General features: G+C 36.9%; 1 protein-coding gene across 2 annotated transcripts in view; it reads right to left on the bottom strand.

The window, feature by feature from the left end:
- Positions 1-12784: 12784 nt before the first annotated feature.
- Positions 12785-20677, bottom strand: part of UBQLN1 (ubiquilin 1) — a 54623-nt gene continuing 46730 nt past the window's right edge. The window contains exons 8-11 of one of the 2 annotated variants that reach the window (XM_043452841.1): positions 17932-18015; positions 16600-16715; positions 16186-16354; positions 12785-14784 (exon numbers count right to left, since the gene is read on the bottom strand). In XM_043452841.1, the coding sequence (XP_043308776.1) occupies positions 14632-14784; positions 16186-16354; positions 16600-16715; positions 17932-18015 (522 nt within the window). In that variant the 3' untranslated portion in view covers positions 12785-14631. The remainder of the gene's footprint in view (positions 14785-16185; positions 16355-16599; positions 16716-17931; positions 18016-20677) is intronic. The other variant, XM_043452842.1, reaches the window with a different exon arrangement.

Below are 20677 nucleotides of genomic sequence, written 5' to 3' on the forward strand. Positions count from 1 at the left end.
TAGCACTGAGGGTAAGCAGAAAGATCTTGAGAAGTTCTCCCATCCCACCTAGCAAGCACGTTGTCCAAGGCCTCTGTAAAAATGTTTGTCCCTTATTCAGCATGTATCAGTATTTCATTCCTTTTTATTGATAAATATTGGCAGTACTCACTGTACAGATCTACCACATTTTATTTATCCATTCGTTCACAGATAATTTAGGTTAAATGCTAACTCCATGGTTTAACCTTTTAAGAAACTGCCGAACTCTCTTCCACGTAGTAGCTGCACCATTTTACATTCCCACCAGCAATCCTAGTCCACAGTTGTTATTCTGTCTTTGTGATTACAGCCATCCTAATGGAATATGAAGTGGCATCTCATTAAGGTTTTGATTTGCATTTTCCTCATCTTTTCATTGGGCTTCCCTGGTGGCTCAATGGTAAAGAATCCACCTGCCAATTAGAAGATGCAGGTTTGATCCCTAAGTTGGGAAGATCCCTGGAAAAGGAAATGGCAACCCACTCCAGTATTTTTGCCTGGAAAATCCCATCAACAGAGGAACCTGGCAGGCTACAATCGATGGGAGCGCAGAGTCAGACACGACTTAGCAACTGAACAACAATCTTCCTGTGTTTATTGCCCATTTGCTTATCTTCTTTGGAGAAATGTCTATTTTAATCCTTTGTCCATTTTTAATTGATTGTCTTTTTATTGTTGAGTCATAAGAGTTCTTTCTATAATTTGGAGACTTACCAGATATACAGTTTGCAAATATTTCCACCCATTCTGTGGGTTGTCTTTTTCACTTGATCAGCTTTTAAGCACAATAATTTTTAAGTTTGATTAAGTCCAACTTATTTTCCATTGGTTGCTTGTACAAGGTCACAAAGATTCACACTATGTTTTCTTTTAGGTTCTAAGAGTTTTAGTTTTAGCTTACTTTTATGTCTAAGATCCATTCAGAGTTCTTCAATCAAAATATGCAGTGTAATAATATCCCAGGTGATTTGTATGCACAATGAAGTTGAGAAGCACTGCTTTAAATTACTAGTAAATTCCTATTTCCTTTAAATCAGTGATTCTAACCCTGGCCCTACAGTCACTTCAGCTTTTAAAAATTAAGTCTGAGTGGGTTCAAGATGGCAGAGTAGAAGGACATGCACTCATCTCCTCCTGATAGAACACCAAAATTGCAACTAGGTGTTCAACAACCATCGACAGGAGGACACTGGAACCCACCCCCCAAAAAATGCCCCAAAGACAAAGACAAAGCCGTGAAGAGATGGTAGGAGAGAAGCAATCATAATAAAACCAAATCCCGGGACTTCCCTGGTGGTCCAGTGGTTAAGAATCTGCCTTCTGGATGCAGGGGGCGTGGGTTTGATCCCTGGTCAGGGAACTAAGATCCCACATGCCTCGCAGTGCAGCAATAAATAAAAATAATAAATAAATCTTTAAAAAAAATAAAACCAAATCCCATACCCGCCAGGTGGGCAACCCACCAACTGGAGAACAGTAATACCAAAGAAGTTCTCCCACTATTATGAAGGTTCTGAGCCCCATATCAGGCTTCTCAGCCTGGGGATCCAACAAAGGGACTGGACTCCCCAGGAAATCTGACTTTAAAGGCCAGTAGGATCTGATTACAGGATTTCCACAGGACTGGGGGAAACAGACTCCATTCTTGGAGGTGTATACACACACAAAATCTTGTCTGCACCAAGACCCAGGGGAGAGGAGCAGTGACCCACAGGGGACTGCACCAGACCTACCTGTGACTGCTGAAGGGTCTCCGGTGGGGGCCTGGTCAGCAGCAGCTCGTGGTAGGGGTGGGCGCACTGGGAGCATCCGACCTGGGGCACTAACCCCACAGACCCCACAGATCCCAGGGTGTGGTCACCTCAGGCTAAACAAGTTAGATTAAAGCTTTACTGAGCGGGGCTCTGCCTACCAGAGCAAGACCCAATTTTTCCTACCACCAGTCCCCACCATCCAGAAGCTTACACAAGCCTCTTAGCCTCCTCCATCAGGGGGCAGACAGAAGAAGCAAGAACCACAATCCCACAGCAGCTAGAACAAAAACCACATTACAGAAAGTTAATTAGGATGAAAAAGCAGAAAGTTATGTCTCAAATGAAGGAACAAGATAAAACCCCAGAAAAACTATATGAAATGGAGATAGGCAACCTTCCAGGAAAAGAATTCAGAATAATGATAGTTGAAGATGATCCAGGATATCGGGAAAACAATGACGAAGATTCAAGAAATGTTTACCAAAGACACACAAGAACCAAAGGACAAACAGAGATGAATAATACACTGGAAGGAATCAATAGCAGGATAACTGAGATAGAAGCATGGGTAAATGACCTGGAGGACAGAATGGTGGAAATCACGGCTGCAAAACAAAGAAATGAAGACAGCCTGAGAGACCTCTGGGGCAACATTAAACACACCAACATTTGCATCACAGGGGTCCAATAAGGAGAGGAGAGAGAGGACCTAAGGAAATATTTGAAGAGAATAACTGAAAACTTCCCTAACATGGGAAAGGAAATAGTCAATCAAGTCCAGGAAACACAGAGAGTCCCAGGCAGCATAAACCCAAAGAGGAATACACCAAGACACATACTAATCAAACTGACAAAAATTAAAGACAAAGATAAAATATTAAAAACAACAGGGGAAAAACGGACAAAATACAAGGCAACTCCCATAAGGTTATCAGCTGATTTCTCAATAGAAGTTCTACAAGCCAGAAGGGAATGGCATGATATATTTAAAGTGATGAAAGGGACGAACCGACAACCAAGAATACTCTGCCCATCAACACTCTCGTTCAGATTTGACAGAGAACTCAAAAGCTTTACAGACAAGCAAAAGTTAAGAGAATTCAGTACCGCCAAACCAGCTTTACAACAAATGCTAAAGGAACTTCTTTATACAGGAAACACAAGAGAAGGAAAAAAACCTACACAAAATAAACCCAAAACGGACTAAGAAAATGGTAATAGGACCATACATATTGATAAGGTAAATGGATTAAATACAAGAACCAAGATAGACTGGCTAGGTGGATGAGAACACGTGCATGTATACACTTCCACTTACCACATCGCTCTACTTAACCCCTCAAACTGTATGTAATTATTTTACATTGTTAGGTTAATCATGTTTCCATTATGGCTTGCAATAGTAATGATCTTTTATTTTTAATCTAGCTATTGATTGTAAACACTGATAAAATTCTTCTACTACTGTTATTTTTGCTTAATACAATAATTATATCATGATTAGTCAACAGAAAATAATTATCACTAAGTTCAGTCCAGTTGCTCAGTCGTGTCTGACTCTTTGCAACCCCATGGACCAGAGAACGCCAGGCCTCCCTGTCCATCACCAGCTCCCGAGTTTACTCAAACTCATCTCCATTGAGTCGGTGATGCCATACAACCATCTCATCCTCTGTCGTCCCCTTCTCCTCCTGCCTTCAATCTTTCCCAACATCAGGGTCTTTTCAAATGAGTCAGCTCTTCGCTTCAGGTGACCAAAGTATTGGAGTTTCAGCTTCAACGTCAGTCCTTCCAATGAACACTCAGGACTGATCTCCTTTAGGATGGACTGGTTGGATCTCCTTGCAGTCCAAGGGACTCTCAATGATCACTGAAACTACCATTTAATAGAAAAACTGTACTCACTTCTTAACATCCAGATACATATCAGAATTATCTTGGAATTTTTTGAAAAATACAAATGCTCAGGTATTGTTGTTCTTCTCCAAAGCTCCAGATGTATTTTTAATGAACAGCCATGTTTAAAAACAACTGGACTATGTGATGATCTTTTATCTAGTTTGTTTCATATTCAGTGTTCCCATTTCATTTAGTTTGTTTTCCAATTTCTCCATCTCTTTTGATACTCTTTCTCAAGCCTTTACCAAGCACAGTAGAAAAGCTTTTGTATACATGTGTTTATATGGTATGTATAATATATATATTCTAGAAAATTTATGAATTTTTGCCTAGCTAAAAAATTTGACATTTTGATTCCACTTGTTTGACTTAGTATGAATAGAATGCTAGATTCCTAATTCATATTCACTCAGAATTTTGATATATACTTTCATATATTTTGGCATCTAGTATTACTGCCAAAGTCTACAAAGTATTATCTTAATGATTAAAAAAATTTAACTGAGGCTTGAAACTTCTAATCTAGTTATGAGAATATAAAGAAATATTTTTGTTAAAAAAAAACAGGAAATTAATGTGACAGTATTAATTAAAGTACAGATTTTCTTCAAATCTCACAAAATTTTATGCTAGTGTCCATTATTTGTTTTCATATATTATTCAAGACTCCAATTTGTATTTAATTGAGCAGCTTCAGCTGCATGCAACAAATTCTGGTAAATTCTCTTTTCATTTTAATTCTATCACAAATATTTTCTAATTTTCCTTGTAATGGCTTCTTAGATATACTCATTTAAAAGTGGACGTTTAATTTCCAAGTACATGAGCTTTCTTAAGGTATCCTTGATATTTTCATTTAAATGCTTTCTTCTCTGCAACCACCCTGTTTTTTGTCTTCTAACTTTACTGAAACTTTCGATGGCTAAGCCTAAGGTCTCTCTTGTTAAATGTCACACTGCACTGAAAATATGGGGTTATTTTCAACTATCTTTTGGGGGGGGCTGGTAATTTTAATCTTTTTTTAAATTTTATTGAAGGATAATTGCTTTATAGAATTTTGTTGTTTTCTGTCAAACCTCAACATGAATCAGCCATAGGTTACATATATCCCCTGTCAAGTATCTTTTGATATTGATCTCTAACATAATTTGACAGTAATAAGAGAACAGACTCTGTATGATTTCAGTACCTTTGGACCATGAGATTTCTGCACCTGGTCTTATGTCTCTGTGTATGTACCAGTGCCTCTTAATAGTCTATGGGAACTTGAATAGAATTTATATCTTCTTCTTGTGTGAAAACTGTGTAAATCTTAACTATGTTAAACTGGTTCATAATGCTTTTCAGGTCTACTATATTCTTCTACTTCTTTGTACATTCATTCTATTAATTTCTGAGAGTTTGATATTGAAATTTCAACTAAAAAATTTATCTACTTAAACAACTGTAATATACAATGCAACTATATGTAACTTAGTTCTGTATTTTCCAAGTCTCCTGTAAATGTTATCATATTTTCATAATTTAAAAGATAGAAAAGGAAGAAAAGTAAATAAAAAATAAAAATTCCATTTGAGCCTTATACATACGACAATTCCACTTAAGTCTAGGGCAGGCTTATTTTTCATTCTTCTTAGCTGACTCTGATGTGAAGTCAAGGTTGAGAATTACCAGATTAACATGTTCTACAGCCCTCAATTATCTGCTCAATTTGTTTAGGATTTCCACAAAGCTATCCCCATCCACATGCCTCACAGTCTAATCAATGTCTCAAGTCTTTGTCACTTGAAAAGGAATCCTTAACAAAAACATGTGTGCTCTGTCATTCAGCTGTATCCAATTCTTTGGACCAGGGGGCGGTGGGGGCAGGAAAAGGGGATATTCCCCATCCAGGGATCGAACCAGTGTTTCCTGCATTGCAGGCAGATTCTTTACCTGCTATCAGGGAACCCTATCAGAAACGTACTTTCTACTATAGATTTCACCCACATGCCATCTCCAGGCTGGTTTGCACCCACTGCCTGCTTAATATTTTATACTAGGCTTACAACAGTGCCACATTATGGCTGGGATCAATGCTCACAGTTTGTACATGAGACTGTAAGTTTAGTGCCTGAATATAAAACATATCACACTTTGATCCAGAAACTAGAAGATGGGAGGTCATATTGGGTAGTACTGGAAACAGGAATGAGAAGAGGAAAATGAAGAACTTGAAGAGGAAAAACAGAACTGGCCAAGAGCATGGTCTATAACCAGCTACATTTTAACACCTATCATGTTCTCTTTGAGGCATATTTCTCTTTTTCTTGAAAGAGAGGGACAGAAATGGGGGGAAAAAAAAACAACACCCAACTCTTGTCTACTCTTTGCAAATCCAAAACAGTGGGACCAATTCAAATGCATCAATGAATGACCTGTACCTAACAGCTAAATCCATAAAACTCTTGGAAGAAAACAGAGGAAAACCTCTATGACCTTGGATTGGGAATGAATTTTCATATATGGTACCAAAATCAGGAGTAACAGAAGAACAAAGGAAAAACTTGACTTTAAAAAATTAAAACTTTTGTACAAAGGGCATTATCAAGAAGTGAAAAGACAATCTGTAACTGAAAGGGTTTAATATCCAGAATATATTTTAAAAACTCCCACAACTCAACAACAAATATTTTCAAAAGGCAAAGGACTTGAAAAGACCTTTCTCTGAAGAAGATGTGCAAACAGCCAATAAAGCACAAGAAAAGATGCTCATCATCATGAACTCATTAGGGAGATACAAACCAAACCATAAGGAGATAGCCATCCAACACTCAGTAGAATGGCTGAAGTCTGAAACAAAACCAAGAAAAACAGAAAATGTAAGTGTTGCCAAGGAGGTAGAGAAAATTGGAAAACACACCTTGCTGATGGGAATGTAAAATGGTACCGCTGCTGTGGAAAATAGGAAGTTCCTCAAAAAGTTAAAAACTACCATATGACCCAACAATTCCACTCTAGGTAGATATCCAAATGAATTAAAAACAGACTCAAATACTTACTAGTGTTATAACAGCATTATTCATAGTATCTAAGTGATGTGTCCATCAACAGATGAATGAATGTGTTAAATCCATAAAATAGAGTTATTATTCAGCCATGAAAGGGAATGAAGCGCTGACACATGCTACAACATGAATGAACCTTGAAAACATGATAAACCTGACATAAAAGACCACATAAAGGCACACCTTGTTTTACTGTGTTTTATTGTCCTTTGAAAATACTTAAAAAAAAAAAAAAAAATGAAAATTTGTGACAACTCTGTGTCAAGCAAGCCTTCCAGTGCCATTTTTCCAACAGAATTTGTTCCTGTCTCTGTGTCACATTTTGGTAATACTTGAAATGTTTCAATTTTTTCTCAGTTATTACTGTATTTGTTACAGTGATCTGTGATCAGTGGTCTTTGTGACTGCAGATGTGGCGGAAATGGCAAGAGAACTAGAAGTGAAGCCTGAAGATGTGACCAAATGTCTGCTATCTCCCAATAAAACTTTAATGAATAAGTAGTTGCTTTTGATGGAGGAACAAAGAAAATGATTTTCTGAAATGAGATCTATGTAGTAGTCCTGGTGAAGAAACCAGAAGACTGCTGAAATGACAACAAAGTGTTCAGTATATCATATATTAGTTGGTAAAGCTGTGTCAGGATTTGAGAGGACTGATTGCAATTTTGAAAGAAGTTCAACTGTGAAAGGAAGTTCATCACTTGTGAAAGGGAAGAGTCAATGCAGCAAACCTCACTGTTGTCTTGTTTTAAGAAACTTGCACAGTCACCCCACAAGCTTCAGCAGCCACCACCTAACCAATCAGCAGCCACAACCTTGAGACAAGACCCTCCACCAGAAAAATGACTATGACTCACTGAAGGCACAGATGGTTAGCATTTTCAGCAATATTTTAATTAAGGTGTATACATCGGATTTTAGACATTAACACTAGTGCACATTTAACAGACTACCGTATAGTGTGAGCATGGAAAAACAAACACTTTGTGTGACTCACTTTATTGTGTTATTAAGCTTTATGAAGGTGGTCTGGAACTGAACCCATACTATCTCTGAGATATTGCCTGTATTATATAATTACATTTCCATGAAACATCCAAAATAGGTAAATGCATAGAAGACAGAAAACAGACAAGTGGTTGCCAGGGGCTGGGCTAAGGGTGGGGATAAAGAGTGATTTCTTAATGGCTTTGGGGTTTCCTCTCGGGGTGATGGAGTTCTGGATGATTGTGAAGGTTGCATAACACTGTGAATGTACTTTAAATACCACTGAACTATAGATTTTTAAATGGTTACAATAGCATAATTTGTTATATATATATATATATAAAATATATATTTTTTTTAAGCAAAAATGAAAACCACAGGCATTCCCAAGAGCTTTCTAACCTTATTACCATATGCTAAGACAGCCAATTACAATGCATGCTTCCTTTGGGAAAGCTGTTTCCCAGAGAACAGGGACTCAGTCAAGTGTATCCTGCTCCTTCTACAATATTCAGTAAGCAGTCACCACTTCTCCTTTGGAAAAGCGTGAATACTGAGAACAACAATGTGCTCCTCCAACATTTTCCCTCTTCTGGCATGATGGTGTGCTGCTGATTAAGATGATCACAAATTCTGTGATATTCTACTTATCAAGCAGTTTGGGGCCTCTGACCCTTAAATCTGGGCAAGTTAAGCTTGACCAGTAGAATACAAGAGAGATGACACTGGGCCAGTTTGGGGGGTGGGGGCGCACACCTTAAAAAACTGACAGCTTTCATTTTTCCTTGAAATACATGCTCTTGAAACCTGTCCACCATTTTGTGAGGAAGCACAAGTAGCTCTTGTGGGCAGGCCCAGGTGGAGAGGAACTGAGACCCCCAAGTGCACTCCCAGATGAAAGTACATAGTAATTAAGACAGCTAAGGGAATAAGCTCTCTTGAAAGTAAATTCTCCAGACCCAGTCAAGTTGCTCCAGCAGTATTCACCAATCCTTGCCAAAGTGCTCAATCATGAATAAATTTAATGACTGATTTTTGTTTTAAGCTCCTGTGCTGTGGGATAGTTTGTTATGAAGCATTAAATAACCACAACACGCTGGAAATTTCCTTCCCTCTCTAGAAACTAGGAGTAGAGAATGGGTCTGAATAGTTTTAAAAAAAAATTAGTTTGCATATACAGCAACTACTATATATTTCATGAAAGAATTAGCCCCCACATTCAGCTTTGGCCTTCTGAGGGAAAATATACCAGGAACTCCCATAAATGCCTAGGTTCATAGAGTGGTAAGCAAGACAGATTGGATTGTGGCTCTGGGACAGGTTACATCATAATTAAGGAGTTTGAGGCACAAATGTCAACACCTTATAAACTGGAATTACAAACTGAGATGAGAATGTGCTTCATTACTACCTCAGCTCTGGAAAAAATCTCCATCTTATTCTATTCAATCTCACCAATGCAAAGGTGTTGGAAAGAGATGCTTTTCCTCCATTTCCAAAAGGGTTGACCATAAATAGTAGTTCAGATGGGCTGGGAAGGTACCACTCCTACTAATAAGGGAAGGCTGCTAGCTACCTAGCTGAGGAAAATGATGGTTTGAAAGACAGAGAAATCCTCTCCCTCGCACTTTAGCCCATCCAACAAATGTGTCTGTGTGCTTATCTAGATCTATCAGTCAAATTCATTCTAGGGATCAAAGGTGATGGTTAACTACTTTTTCTTTATAGTTTTTGGTAGAAAACAATTACTCCATATTCTCCTCCAAAATCGAGTCCCCTTACACACACACACACACACACACACACACACACACAAAAACTTCCCATCGTAACAGAACACAAAAGGCAAACTTCCTCTACACTGCCATCACTTCCCTCAACTCAGCTACTGTCCCCCATTTCTCTGGATTCTCTTTACTTCAAAATTCTGTGTATCCTGATATTTTCCAGGTTCATTCTAATCAGAATTTTACCCTAATCACACTTTAAAACCCCTATTACAGTCATAGAGGTCCTTCCCTTTACTAAATCCATAGGTTAATAGTCAATCCATGATGGGTACTTAAAGGCAACAGCATTCAACACTTCTTCACCATCTTTCTCCTGTGAAACACTCTCCACGTGCTCTCAGCCCACCCGCCTGTTCACATCTTTTGCTGGTTTACTCTCATCGCTCTGAGGTGAAGTTAACAGCAAACCAGGACTCATATCTTCCCAAAGTGTGTTTATCAACACACTCTAAAATTCATATAGTCAGGATTTCTCAACCTTGGCACGATTCACATTTTGAGACCAGATATCTCTGCTGTGGGAGGCCGCTCTGTGCATCAGAGAACATTCAGTGGTGTCCTTAACCTCTACTCATCACATGCCAATAGTAGCCTTAACAAAAAGGTCTCTCTAGACATTGTCAAAAGCCCCCCTTTGTCGTTTCTGGTTGAGAACCACAGACCTCATCCTTGGCTTTAAACACTATAGAAAAATTGATGCTTTTGAACTCTGGTGTTGAAGAAGACTCCTGAGAGTCCCTTGGACTGCAAGGAGATCCAACCAGTCCATCCTAAAGGAGATCAGTCCTGGGTGTTCATTGGAAGGACTGATGCTGAAGCTGAGACTCCAGTACTTTGGCCACGTCGTGTGAAGAATTGACTCATCAGAAAAGACCCTGATGCTGGGAGGGATTGGGGGCAGGAGGAGAAGTGCATGACAGAGGATGAGATGGCTGGATGGCATCACCGACTCGATGGACATGAGTTTGAGTAAACTCCGGGAGTTGGTGATGGACAGGGAGGCCTGGCGTGCTGTGATTCATGGGGTCACAAAGAGTCGGACACGACTGAGCGACGGAACTGAACTGAAGTGAGCTGATATACACTGGCAGCTGTATAACTTGTCTGTAGCCTGAACCTCTCCTCACGCTGCCTTCTCATTATCTCCAATTATATATCTAATCAAGTACATCTCACTTAACACATCAAAACTAGACTTCTGACATACACCCCAACCCATATGTACCCTGCTCACCTTGCTTGGCATCTCTCTTGTTCTCAACTCTCACACTTTTATTCATCAGTAAAACCTACTGGCTCTGCCTTCAAAACATACCCCAATTTCTTACTACAATTTGACTATAATTTCTTACTACCTCCACTGCTACCAGTCCAACCCAAGCTGGTATTAACTCTGAAATCCTAACAGTCTCTCTGCTTCCACCCTGGTTCAGTGGTTCTTACCTGGGAACTTGTTAGAAATGAAAATTCTCCTCCAAGCCTAGGACTAGCAAATCAGAAACTCTAGGAATGGGACACAAGAATTTACTACTTAACCTGTCCCCATCTCTCCAATCAATCCCTACACTACTTTCTCCCTAGCTCACCTTGACCGTCACACTGAACTGCCTGGGTTCTAGAAACACATTCAGAACATTCACATTACAGCACATTTTCATTAGCTGCCTCTCTTCCTGAAAAGCTATTCACCCTCCCAGATATTCCTCAAGTCTCTAGTTAAATGTCACCTTTTCAGTGAGGCCTTTTCTGACTACCCTACATAAAATAAAATACCTTCTTCCTGAATTCGTCTCCTTAATCTTAGTTTTTCACCAAAGCACTTGTCACTACCTAGCAGGCCATATATATGTTTTGTTTACTGTTTCCCTACATTCCACTGTGTAAACCCCATATAGATAGAACTTTGCTTTATTTACTCCTATGCTTTGAGCAACTAGAAAAGAACCTGTTACTCAACAGATGTTCAATAAATGTTCACTTTCTGAAGCAAAATGGTTGCATATGGTTTCCTAGAGGAAAGATACAAAGAAGTTGAGGAGAACCACTTCATGTTACTTAAGTAACTGCCAAGATTTCAGAGCAGAAAAACAAACAAAAATCCTCCAAATTGTAAGTGAATGAGAGAAGCAGAATGCAGCAGTTAACATTTCAGAGTATATCAACTGGTTAGCCAAGTTTAGGAAAACTACAAAACTGATCCCAGAGGCACAGTAGGCTTTACATAAGCCAAAGAAGACAGATGAAAGTCCAAAGGAGAGAATACCATGTGCAATACTAGAGAAGCAGACATTTGCTAAGTGTAATTTTCCCCAAGTGTGTTTTCACTGGATCTACCGAGAACAACAGTTAAGTGAAAAGGACAGTAGAGAATAGGACAAAGTTGTATTATAAAAGTTTCCTTAATGTAGGACTTATTGACTTAATTAACATGTTTAATGTTAAGAGAGGAAGTATGATATGCACGTATTTCTCTGCCTTAACAACATAAACTTGTTTTGCACAAGGACAGACATGTGCTCCAGCTTCACTTTTATCACTAATATTAGTAACATTTTTTATCTGTCCTATTTTGTAATTTTTCTACTAAATTAACATAGTAATAATGTTTCTCAAACAAAAAAACTCCTTTCATGATTACATTTAGGCCAAGTCTGAAACACCAATTTTGAATACACAGAGGCCAGCTGTCATTTATCTCACTTGCTAAAATTTGTGTAGGATCACAAGTATTCCACTTGGGAAATAAAATCCTGAAATGTTATTTTCATCACTCAACCCAATATAAGAACAATTTAAGTCTACAGTATTTTAGGAGTGTTTTTTTTTTGTTTTTTTATTTGTTTTTAAGGCTTTGGAGAATTTTAAGTATCTTCAACTCCTTAAAAGATATTCACCTCTAAGATGAACATATCAGAAACAAACAGCAACAAAAAAATCACACCAGGGTGACAACTAAAAGGTTCTTAAGAATCACCTAGGCGAGTGTGCCACATAGGCCTCACCACCACTTTCAGTCATGATGCCGACTCCAAATAACTAGTCAAGAACCAAAAAGAGTAAGCAAAGGCCCAAGTTACCTGATGTCCCAGTTGGTTCTCTTTCTAACGCACAATATAGTATATACACACATAATTTAACTGAGGAAACAAAAAATTAATGAAAAATAATCTCAAGTGTAGGAAAATCTGGGGGTAAATCAATTCCAGCAGTCTTTAAAAGACATGATTACCGAAAGTAAATTGAAGACATCTTTTTCTTTCTACAAAAAAGGCAAGACAAACAAGTGTAAAAGCTAGAGATTTATTGTTATTTTGTGATTAATAAATTGTCAAACTGGTTATGACACTACCCCACACTGTATACCACCAATCGCTAGTACAAAAGTTTTAAAACCATACTGAGGCATAAGGCAGAGAGAGCAGACACACACAACGATCGTCCTTGACAAGTTCCTCTTAGTCATGCCTCCATCTTAATTAACCTTTGTACCTGTTTTATTCCAGGGGACAGTGTCACAACAGTGCACGAAATGGTGGGCAACCTGCCTCTTTACCTTTTTTAATAGCAAGCAACTGACAGAAGTAATGGAATTCAACTTGTATTTTCCCTTGATTTTACTGGTCTGAATTAATTTTAGTTACTTTAACATTTTAATTTCCCTTAACTGTACATGAGAGAATATAATGACCTAAGAGAATACTGAACCAGAGTCAGCTAAATATGTTACTGACCCCGAAGTTAGGTTTTAATTGGTCCTAAAGGAATGTACCACCCCAATAGTTTGAGAGTTAGGCAAACAGAATTTCCTTGGGGAGGGAAGAAAAAAGCTGTAGAACAGCCAAATGTACTCAACATTGTTAAAACGGCTCTTTGTTTTCACCCCTGAATGATACTTCTTTACTACACTATATGCACAGAAATCCTAACAGAATCTTGGTTGCCAGTATTATTTAGGCTGGCCCAATCCAGGACAGAACCCCACCCCACCCCCAAAATTCCCCTTCTCTCAGGCTCTGAAAAGCACAATATTTAACTATTTCTTAATAGAACTACCAAAACACTTCAGAAACAAGTGGCTCACAAATCATTTTAAATTCGTGTATTGCCTGTGCATGAGAAAACTGATAAACCCAGAAGATAGTTCTATTTTTACATGGCGATTAAAAATAACTGAAACATCAAGACACTTTCAGTGAAAGCAACATTTCAATTACGAATTGTAATGCCTGTTAAACTACCTATGGGAGAAGCTGAAAGTCCTAGGCAAATGCACTTTGGGGTTATACTACAGTGCTCCTTCAGTCTGCACAAAGATTAAGGTAATTTACAGTCAATCCGTGAATGCTGAGACAATGTTACATCATCTTGTCTGTACAATTAATACGTCCTTTTTAAAGAGACAACCAGAATCAGTTTTTCTACTGTATTTTCAACAAGCCTCACTAACCAGTACTTTTGCTGAGATGTTTATCAAAGATGCTGTAAGATTCTACACAAATTAAGAAATACTCCACTTTGAAGTATTTCCTTATCTTTATTTTTCCCATTACAGATGTTTTGCTCAGATGATCTACTGTAGTATGTTTCTAGAGATGTGTCCCAAATGTGCATACATACACTGTATACAAATAAAGCAAAAATTGTCAGTAGTATAAATCTTACAGCATTTTTGTTTGCAAAAATACATGCCAAAGTCACGATAAGCAATGTTGTATCACAAATTATAAAGCGCAAATGATTTGCTTCTTTTTAATGCTTTTATTCTACATAAATTACTACCAGAGACTAATGTTTAAAAAGCAAATAAACTGGACAGATGCAGGACAAAAATCTGTTCACCCAACTATAAAAGGTGATATGTTTTTTAAAAATTACAATAAATGCATAAGTGTTTGACGCATGCAGTAGCCTTAAATGAAAAAGCATTGATTCCCACTGTTCCAGGAAAACAAAAAACAAACACAGTGAAACCCACACATCTTACTGCACTCCACCTTAAAATGTATCATATATTGGGTTTGTTTATAACAGCACAGAATTCCAAGAGTCAAAATGAAATAAAGCGGGTATTTTAAAGATTTAAGAGCCGTTATCAAAAATAAATTACATTTTTTTCAAGATACAGAAATGCTGCTATGATGGCTGAGAGCCCAGTAACCTTTCAATAGCCGCATTGATATCACCTCCTGTGGCTATTAGCGCTTGCAAGTTTGCTTCACGGTTCAAAAATCCCATTGCACTGAGCTGTTCCAGTTGCTGCTGAAATCTAACTTCTGGATTCTGTAGCTGTTAAACAAAAACAAACAAACCAAAGCTCTAAGGAAAATCAGTCCATGTCGCACCTAAATAATCTTTTAAAATTTTAATTGCTTTTTAACATTTGCTAATCTATCAAGTGATATAAAAGCACTGGCCTCTCTTGAAACATATTCAACATAGGGAGCCCAGCCTGGTGTTCTGGTACAACTTAGACAGGTGGGAGGGAGGCCCAAGAGGGAGGGGATATACATACAATTATCACTGATTCATATTGTTGTACAACAGAAACCAACACAACATTGTAAAGCAATTATCCTCCAATTAAAAAATTCAAGAAACTAAAAATATATAAATAATGGAAAAATAAAATATTCTTATTATTAAAAAAATAATTAAAAAAAAAATTTTGGAGCTATCAACCAATTGGGTAATTGTAAAAGCCAGTGTCCTCATGTATAAAATTCTAAAGTTCTAATCTAATGAGGCTTAGAATGTCTTTAATTTCTGTATCAGCCAGTCAAGTCTTCAGAAAAAAGTTTCAGTTTCAGATGTACTTACTATACTCCTCATTTTTTCAGCTGCATCTCCTTTTCAGAAATGATATACTACAGAAATACATAAATGATCACTCAATTCTGGGCAACATGATAATGGTGAGGCCTATAGATTGTTCAAGTTAGATAACAATTCTGCCCAATACCTAAAATTGCTTTTTCCTATTAATTCAAAGAACATTTACTGAGTCAGCAAGTCATGCTAGTTATCAGGAATACAAATCCTCATATAAGATAAAACTCTGACCTGTTTATTGTATTTAAAAAGGCTTAAAATAAAAAACTATGCTGTATTTTCACCACGTAGTAGTTCGAGCACAATCTACTGTAACAGGTTTGAATTTGCAATCATCTGTAAAATTGGCATATTCTTAGTAAATAAATGATTCTAGATGCGAGAACATTAGGAGTCCACATTTTTTTAGCCATATTTGTGAGGTATATACGTGTAACACAAGTTACCATAGGAAGCAGTAGCAAGTGGGGTGAAGTACTTACAACTTTCAAGCCAAAATACAAAGAGCAGATAGAATACAGCTGTTCACGAGGTATGTGGAATAATCAATTTCTATTCCTCCCTGACAAACTTTTATAAAATATAATCTATTTCAAACAGTTTTCTAACATGGACTCCAAAAAAGAATGCATTTTAAAAAGCAATTTCCAAAATTACAGCAGAGCATTTCTTCCCTACAACTGTAACATTTCCTTTAATGTCTAATATAGTACCAAAGTTAATAATTATAATGCCTATTTTTTAGAATCAATATAATTAAGAACAAACTTTTCATTACAAGCTAAGCCCCCAAAGATGACCACTTTCTTTACTTTTTTGAAACTTCTACCATTAAGAAGAGCAGAAAAGAATCATTACCTGAGGATTCACTCCAGCAAGAGCCTGCAGCATTTGTTGGATAAACTGCTGGTGTCCAGATTCGGTGGTTCCAACTGTGGGACTTGGGTTTTCGCTAGATGCAGAAGTAGAGCCATTGGTTCCTGAAGAGCCTCCAGTACTTCCTAATGCCCCCAGGCCAGGAGTAAACCTAGAGAAAGCACCAACTGTTAGTAAATCTAAACTCCTAAAAATAAGAGGACAGACCAGGCTGGCTAATGGCAAATTAGTTACAATTCAACAGAATGTTAGCTAAGTTATCTTCTTAAAAGAAGCATTTTTAACTTTGAAAACTCTCTTACAATCTCAACTCAAAAGAAGAATGGCCATTAAATCTAAAATTCTCAGAGAAAATAAGCACTGTGCACGTTCACAGTCTTTCCCAAAGAAGCCTACCCTGGGATGAGGCCGGGGGCTTCAGTTGCTAAGGTCTGTAAACCCTGCTGAATCTGTAACAAGGCCTGCATTGCTCGAGGGTTTGACATTGCCGATAACGTATCAGGATTCTGCATCTAAGGAAGAAAGAAAACCAGTGGTTATGAGGGAATTAAAATTAGTGAAGGTAAAATGAAAATGTTTTCTTTGCTATGCTTCTTGAGAAAATCTAAAACCTTACTCCTAGACCCTGGTAATCCATAATTTCTTTCCCAATATAAACACAAGCACCTCCCCTTTGGCAGCAATCTCATGTGCGAATCGTCACTTGACCTCCTCCCAAGTCCATTGTGAAAACCATTTTTCATAATGAAACACAATCAGGAGCTCCTCTGGAAGCCATAGTTGTTCCTCGTTTTCCAACAGATAAAAAGAGTTGTTTCTAAGAGATGACCTCCAAATGCACAGTTTATATCACATGGTAATATGGTGAAAGCCACATATTCCTCCTTGACCAAGTGTTAATCTGTTGCTGATGGAACAATTTTACCAATCAGATACACTCTAAGACAATAGTTCCAAAGTTGAAGTTAACACGTGTTGGTTCAGCTTCACTACTTCCAAATATATGCCACCTGACTAACCAAAAAAAGATAGGCCTACATCATTACAATAAACCAAGGACACTGACTAACCTTAGATAATGGTTTATAGGTCAGAGGATCATTTGGGTAATATTTAAAAGCCCTCCCTAGAATTAGCAGTTTCAAAACACCAAGACTGACTCCTCTTTTCTTTTTAAATAGTAACATACCATGGCAATCTCAAGTACTTTTTAATTAAAATAACTTCCTTGTATGACAAGACTGACAATTTTAATCTTGCTAATTCCAAGTTTGAGGAATGAGATCTACCCCTTGGAGAACAGGCATTCTATTAATTTAGAGGAATTAAAACATTACGAAGAAACCAAACACATAAAGGGTGGCTCTCTTCCTGTTACTCAAGATTAGTTAAACCATAAAGCATAACATGACACAATGAAGCACTTCAAAGTTAGTAAAGTGAAAGGAAATGGTTTATGATATTAACAAAGCATTCAAAATCCTAAAAATCCTCAAAAGCAAAAACCAAATGGTCCTTTCCTCAGAATTTGTATTTTTAAAAATAGAAGCAAAAGGTGAGCAGTGAAATGGTGCTCAATTAAAAATCAAGCTGAATTCTCTGCAAATTGACAGCAGACTCTATTCTACATTTTGCTATCAGCCAGAGAAAAAGCAAGGAAAATGTTTACCATCAAACTTTTTCAAGCAAATCATTACCGAAGACAGCTAGCATCTTTTTCTTACTCACTTGTTGAAGGAAAGTTGGGAGCTGTTGTCTCATTTGTTCTTGAAGCTGAGGATTTCCAGCAAATAGGGGATTATTCAGCATCATCTATGGGGCAAGTGTTCAAACAATTTTAACTGGAAATATCTGAAACAAGTAATGTACCTTGTTTAATAGTCTATCTTCCCCCCCAGTGCCTAACCTGGCACTTAACAGGGAGGAAGGTAGAACATGAATAAAAAAGGGAAGATACTGTCCACAAGAGGGATCTCCAGAAAAAACAAAAACGAGACATCTTTTCTCTCAATGAGAATGGTGATTATGATAATGTCATGCGATATCCTAAAAAATAAAAGCAATCATTTTCTTAGGCTTTTCCTTCAGTAAAGGTGAATATTTGCCCTTGAAAGAAAAATGGGAGTAACTGGAATTGATGAAGATACATTTTCTGCTACACTCACAGAATAAACGTAAGCATCAATACATGGAACTATACATGGCTTGCACAGACACCTCAACACACAAGTGGCAAGCACAGAGAAAATCCAGATCTGGAATCACTATATTTACCTGCCTACTGCAAAAGAGCTAATATTAGGTCCAGAAAAATAACACCGCAGAACAGCAACCAACTTGCCAGAGAAATGGAGCTGCCAGGTGAAAATCAGCCTAGGACTAGAACGGATAGATCTCTGGGGATAAAGTATTAAAATGCTTTAATAAGACCTAAACCATGTAAATCATTTGAGAACACGAAAATTAGCCTCTAGATTTCACCTCACTACCACCAGAGATGGAAAAAATGGCATGCCTCCTAACCTTCAAATGGGTGTTTAATGAGTTAAAAAGTCAAAGTCAGCGCCAATATTAATGTGTTGTATACCTAAAAATAAGATTACAATACACAATAGCATAACCAGAAACTAGTAAATTCTCATAGCTTCAAAAGAGACAAATTTTATATCAGTTTCCCCAAACAGTGAAAAGTCAACTAACAATGATTTACTGATAGCCTATTTACCAGGCCACATCCAAAGTCTGGTGGGGGAGTGGTGTGGAGGATGATTCCTGCCCTCAAGTATTAATAATTAACTGTGTGTAAGAGTAATTAATGTTAATTGCTAAAAGTAGAGAGAATTCCTCCCTCCCTCCCTCAGTTTATCAACTGTTGCAAAGCAGACTTAGTTAATTTCAACAAAATAAGACAGGAAGAAGTCAGACAAGTTTTATGAATATACGGCATTTATTTCAAAGTGACCAGTAAGTTCACAGTAAATAAAGTAAAATCTAATTGAGGCCAACAAACCTGCTTCTTTAATGGCTCCAATCAATAAAGTTATCACATTTATCTTTTAGGATTCATGTTATTTGAAAAAGTGTGTCATCTTAAGCTGATTCATACTTTCTCAGAAAATTGTTACCACATTTGATTAAGATTTTTCTCCTAACTTACCTGACTGTATAAACAGTTTTTACAATCAGACTTTTTTGAATACCTAAAAATGAAAATCAGAATAGAGAAACTACAAACTTTAATACACTGGTAACCACAGTACATTGTAAATGTTTCTAACAATTATCTATCAATATTGTAAAGCCAATTCACATCTAGCTTACTTTTGTTTCAACATTTTGCTTTAGAGTAAAACAAGCAACATACAAAAGTGCTCAAGTCACTTTATAAATGTAAAATTGTTAGTTTAAATGGCTGGGAATGTGCTTGTTAGAGTCAAAATTTTAAAGCAAGATGCACATTTAATGATTATTAAATAGGCAAATATGTATTTAAAACCATACAAATAGGATCACTCTGATACATATTTTCCACATTTATTTTAAACTAAAGTGCTATCATCACAGTGAGCTGAAGCATTTAATACTAATAAATCATTTTCTAATGAATAAAACAATATTTCATAAAGTAAACCTACAATGTAAAAATTAAAAGTATATAAAAATTTATCTAAAAACATCTTTATTTCCAATTTTACAAATTTTAAGAGAATAGAAGTTATTACTGAGGGTTGCTAACTCAAACATATCTGCTATACACTTGAATCAACATGGTTCCAGATTTTAGAAGTGTAAAAACTATCTCATTTGATATAATGAAGAAAGTGATTTAACTTTAAGAGCTTTTAAAATTTTGGAAATGGAGAGATACTATTACAGGAAACTATTTTAAATTCCCAACATTCCACAGAAACCATTTTTAATAAACAGCAAATATAAATTATAGACAATCAAAGTTTAGTTCATATGCTCTAAGGGTTTTCAAGCCCAATGGTTCTTAACTTATGGGTACATCAGAATCACTTAGGGAACTCGGAAAAAAAATCCAATACAGTTATATCAAACTGTCTGAGAATGGGGCTAAAAAACAGTTTTTTTAATCTTAAAATTTCCAAAGTTATCCTAAACATTCAGCTAGGGTTGAGATTCACTCATTTTTTAAGTTATGGTCTCTTCTGAAACAAGTTAGAAAATAATTACTTGATGAAGGACCAGTGTACTAACTTTGGATAGAGATCTATAGTGGAAAGAATGAGAATACTGTTCCCACAATTCTCTCTGCCCATAACTGAACAATTTCAGGCTATTTTATAACTGACATTTTGAACATGACTAACACTCAGAATTTGTGTGATCTAATAAATAAAAGTCTTTCAAATGTATTAACACTTCTTAATCACTTTCAAGATTTACATTACACTAAAGAGTACTGTTTCTGAAGCGCTATTTTGAAGAATAGGCTTCAAAAGGGAGAGCA

The sequence above is a fragment of the Cervus canadensis genome, chromosome 30 (assembly GCF_019320065.1).
Source record: "Cervus canadensis isolate Bull #8, Minnesota chromosome 30, ASM1932006v1, whole genome shotgun sequence".
Lineage (NCBI taxonomy): Eukaryota > Metazoa > Chordata > Mammalia > Artiodactyla > Cervidae > Cervus > Cervus canadensis.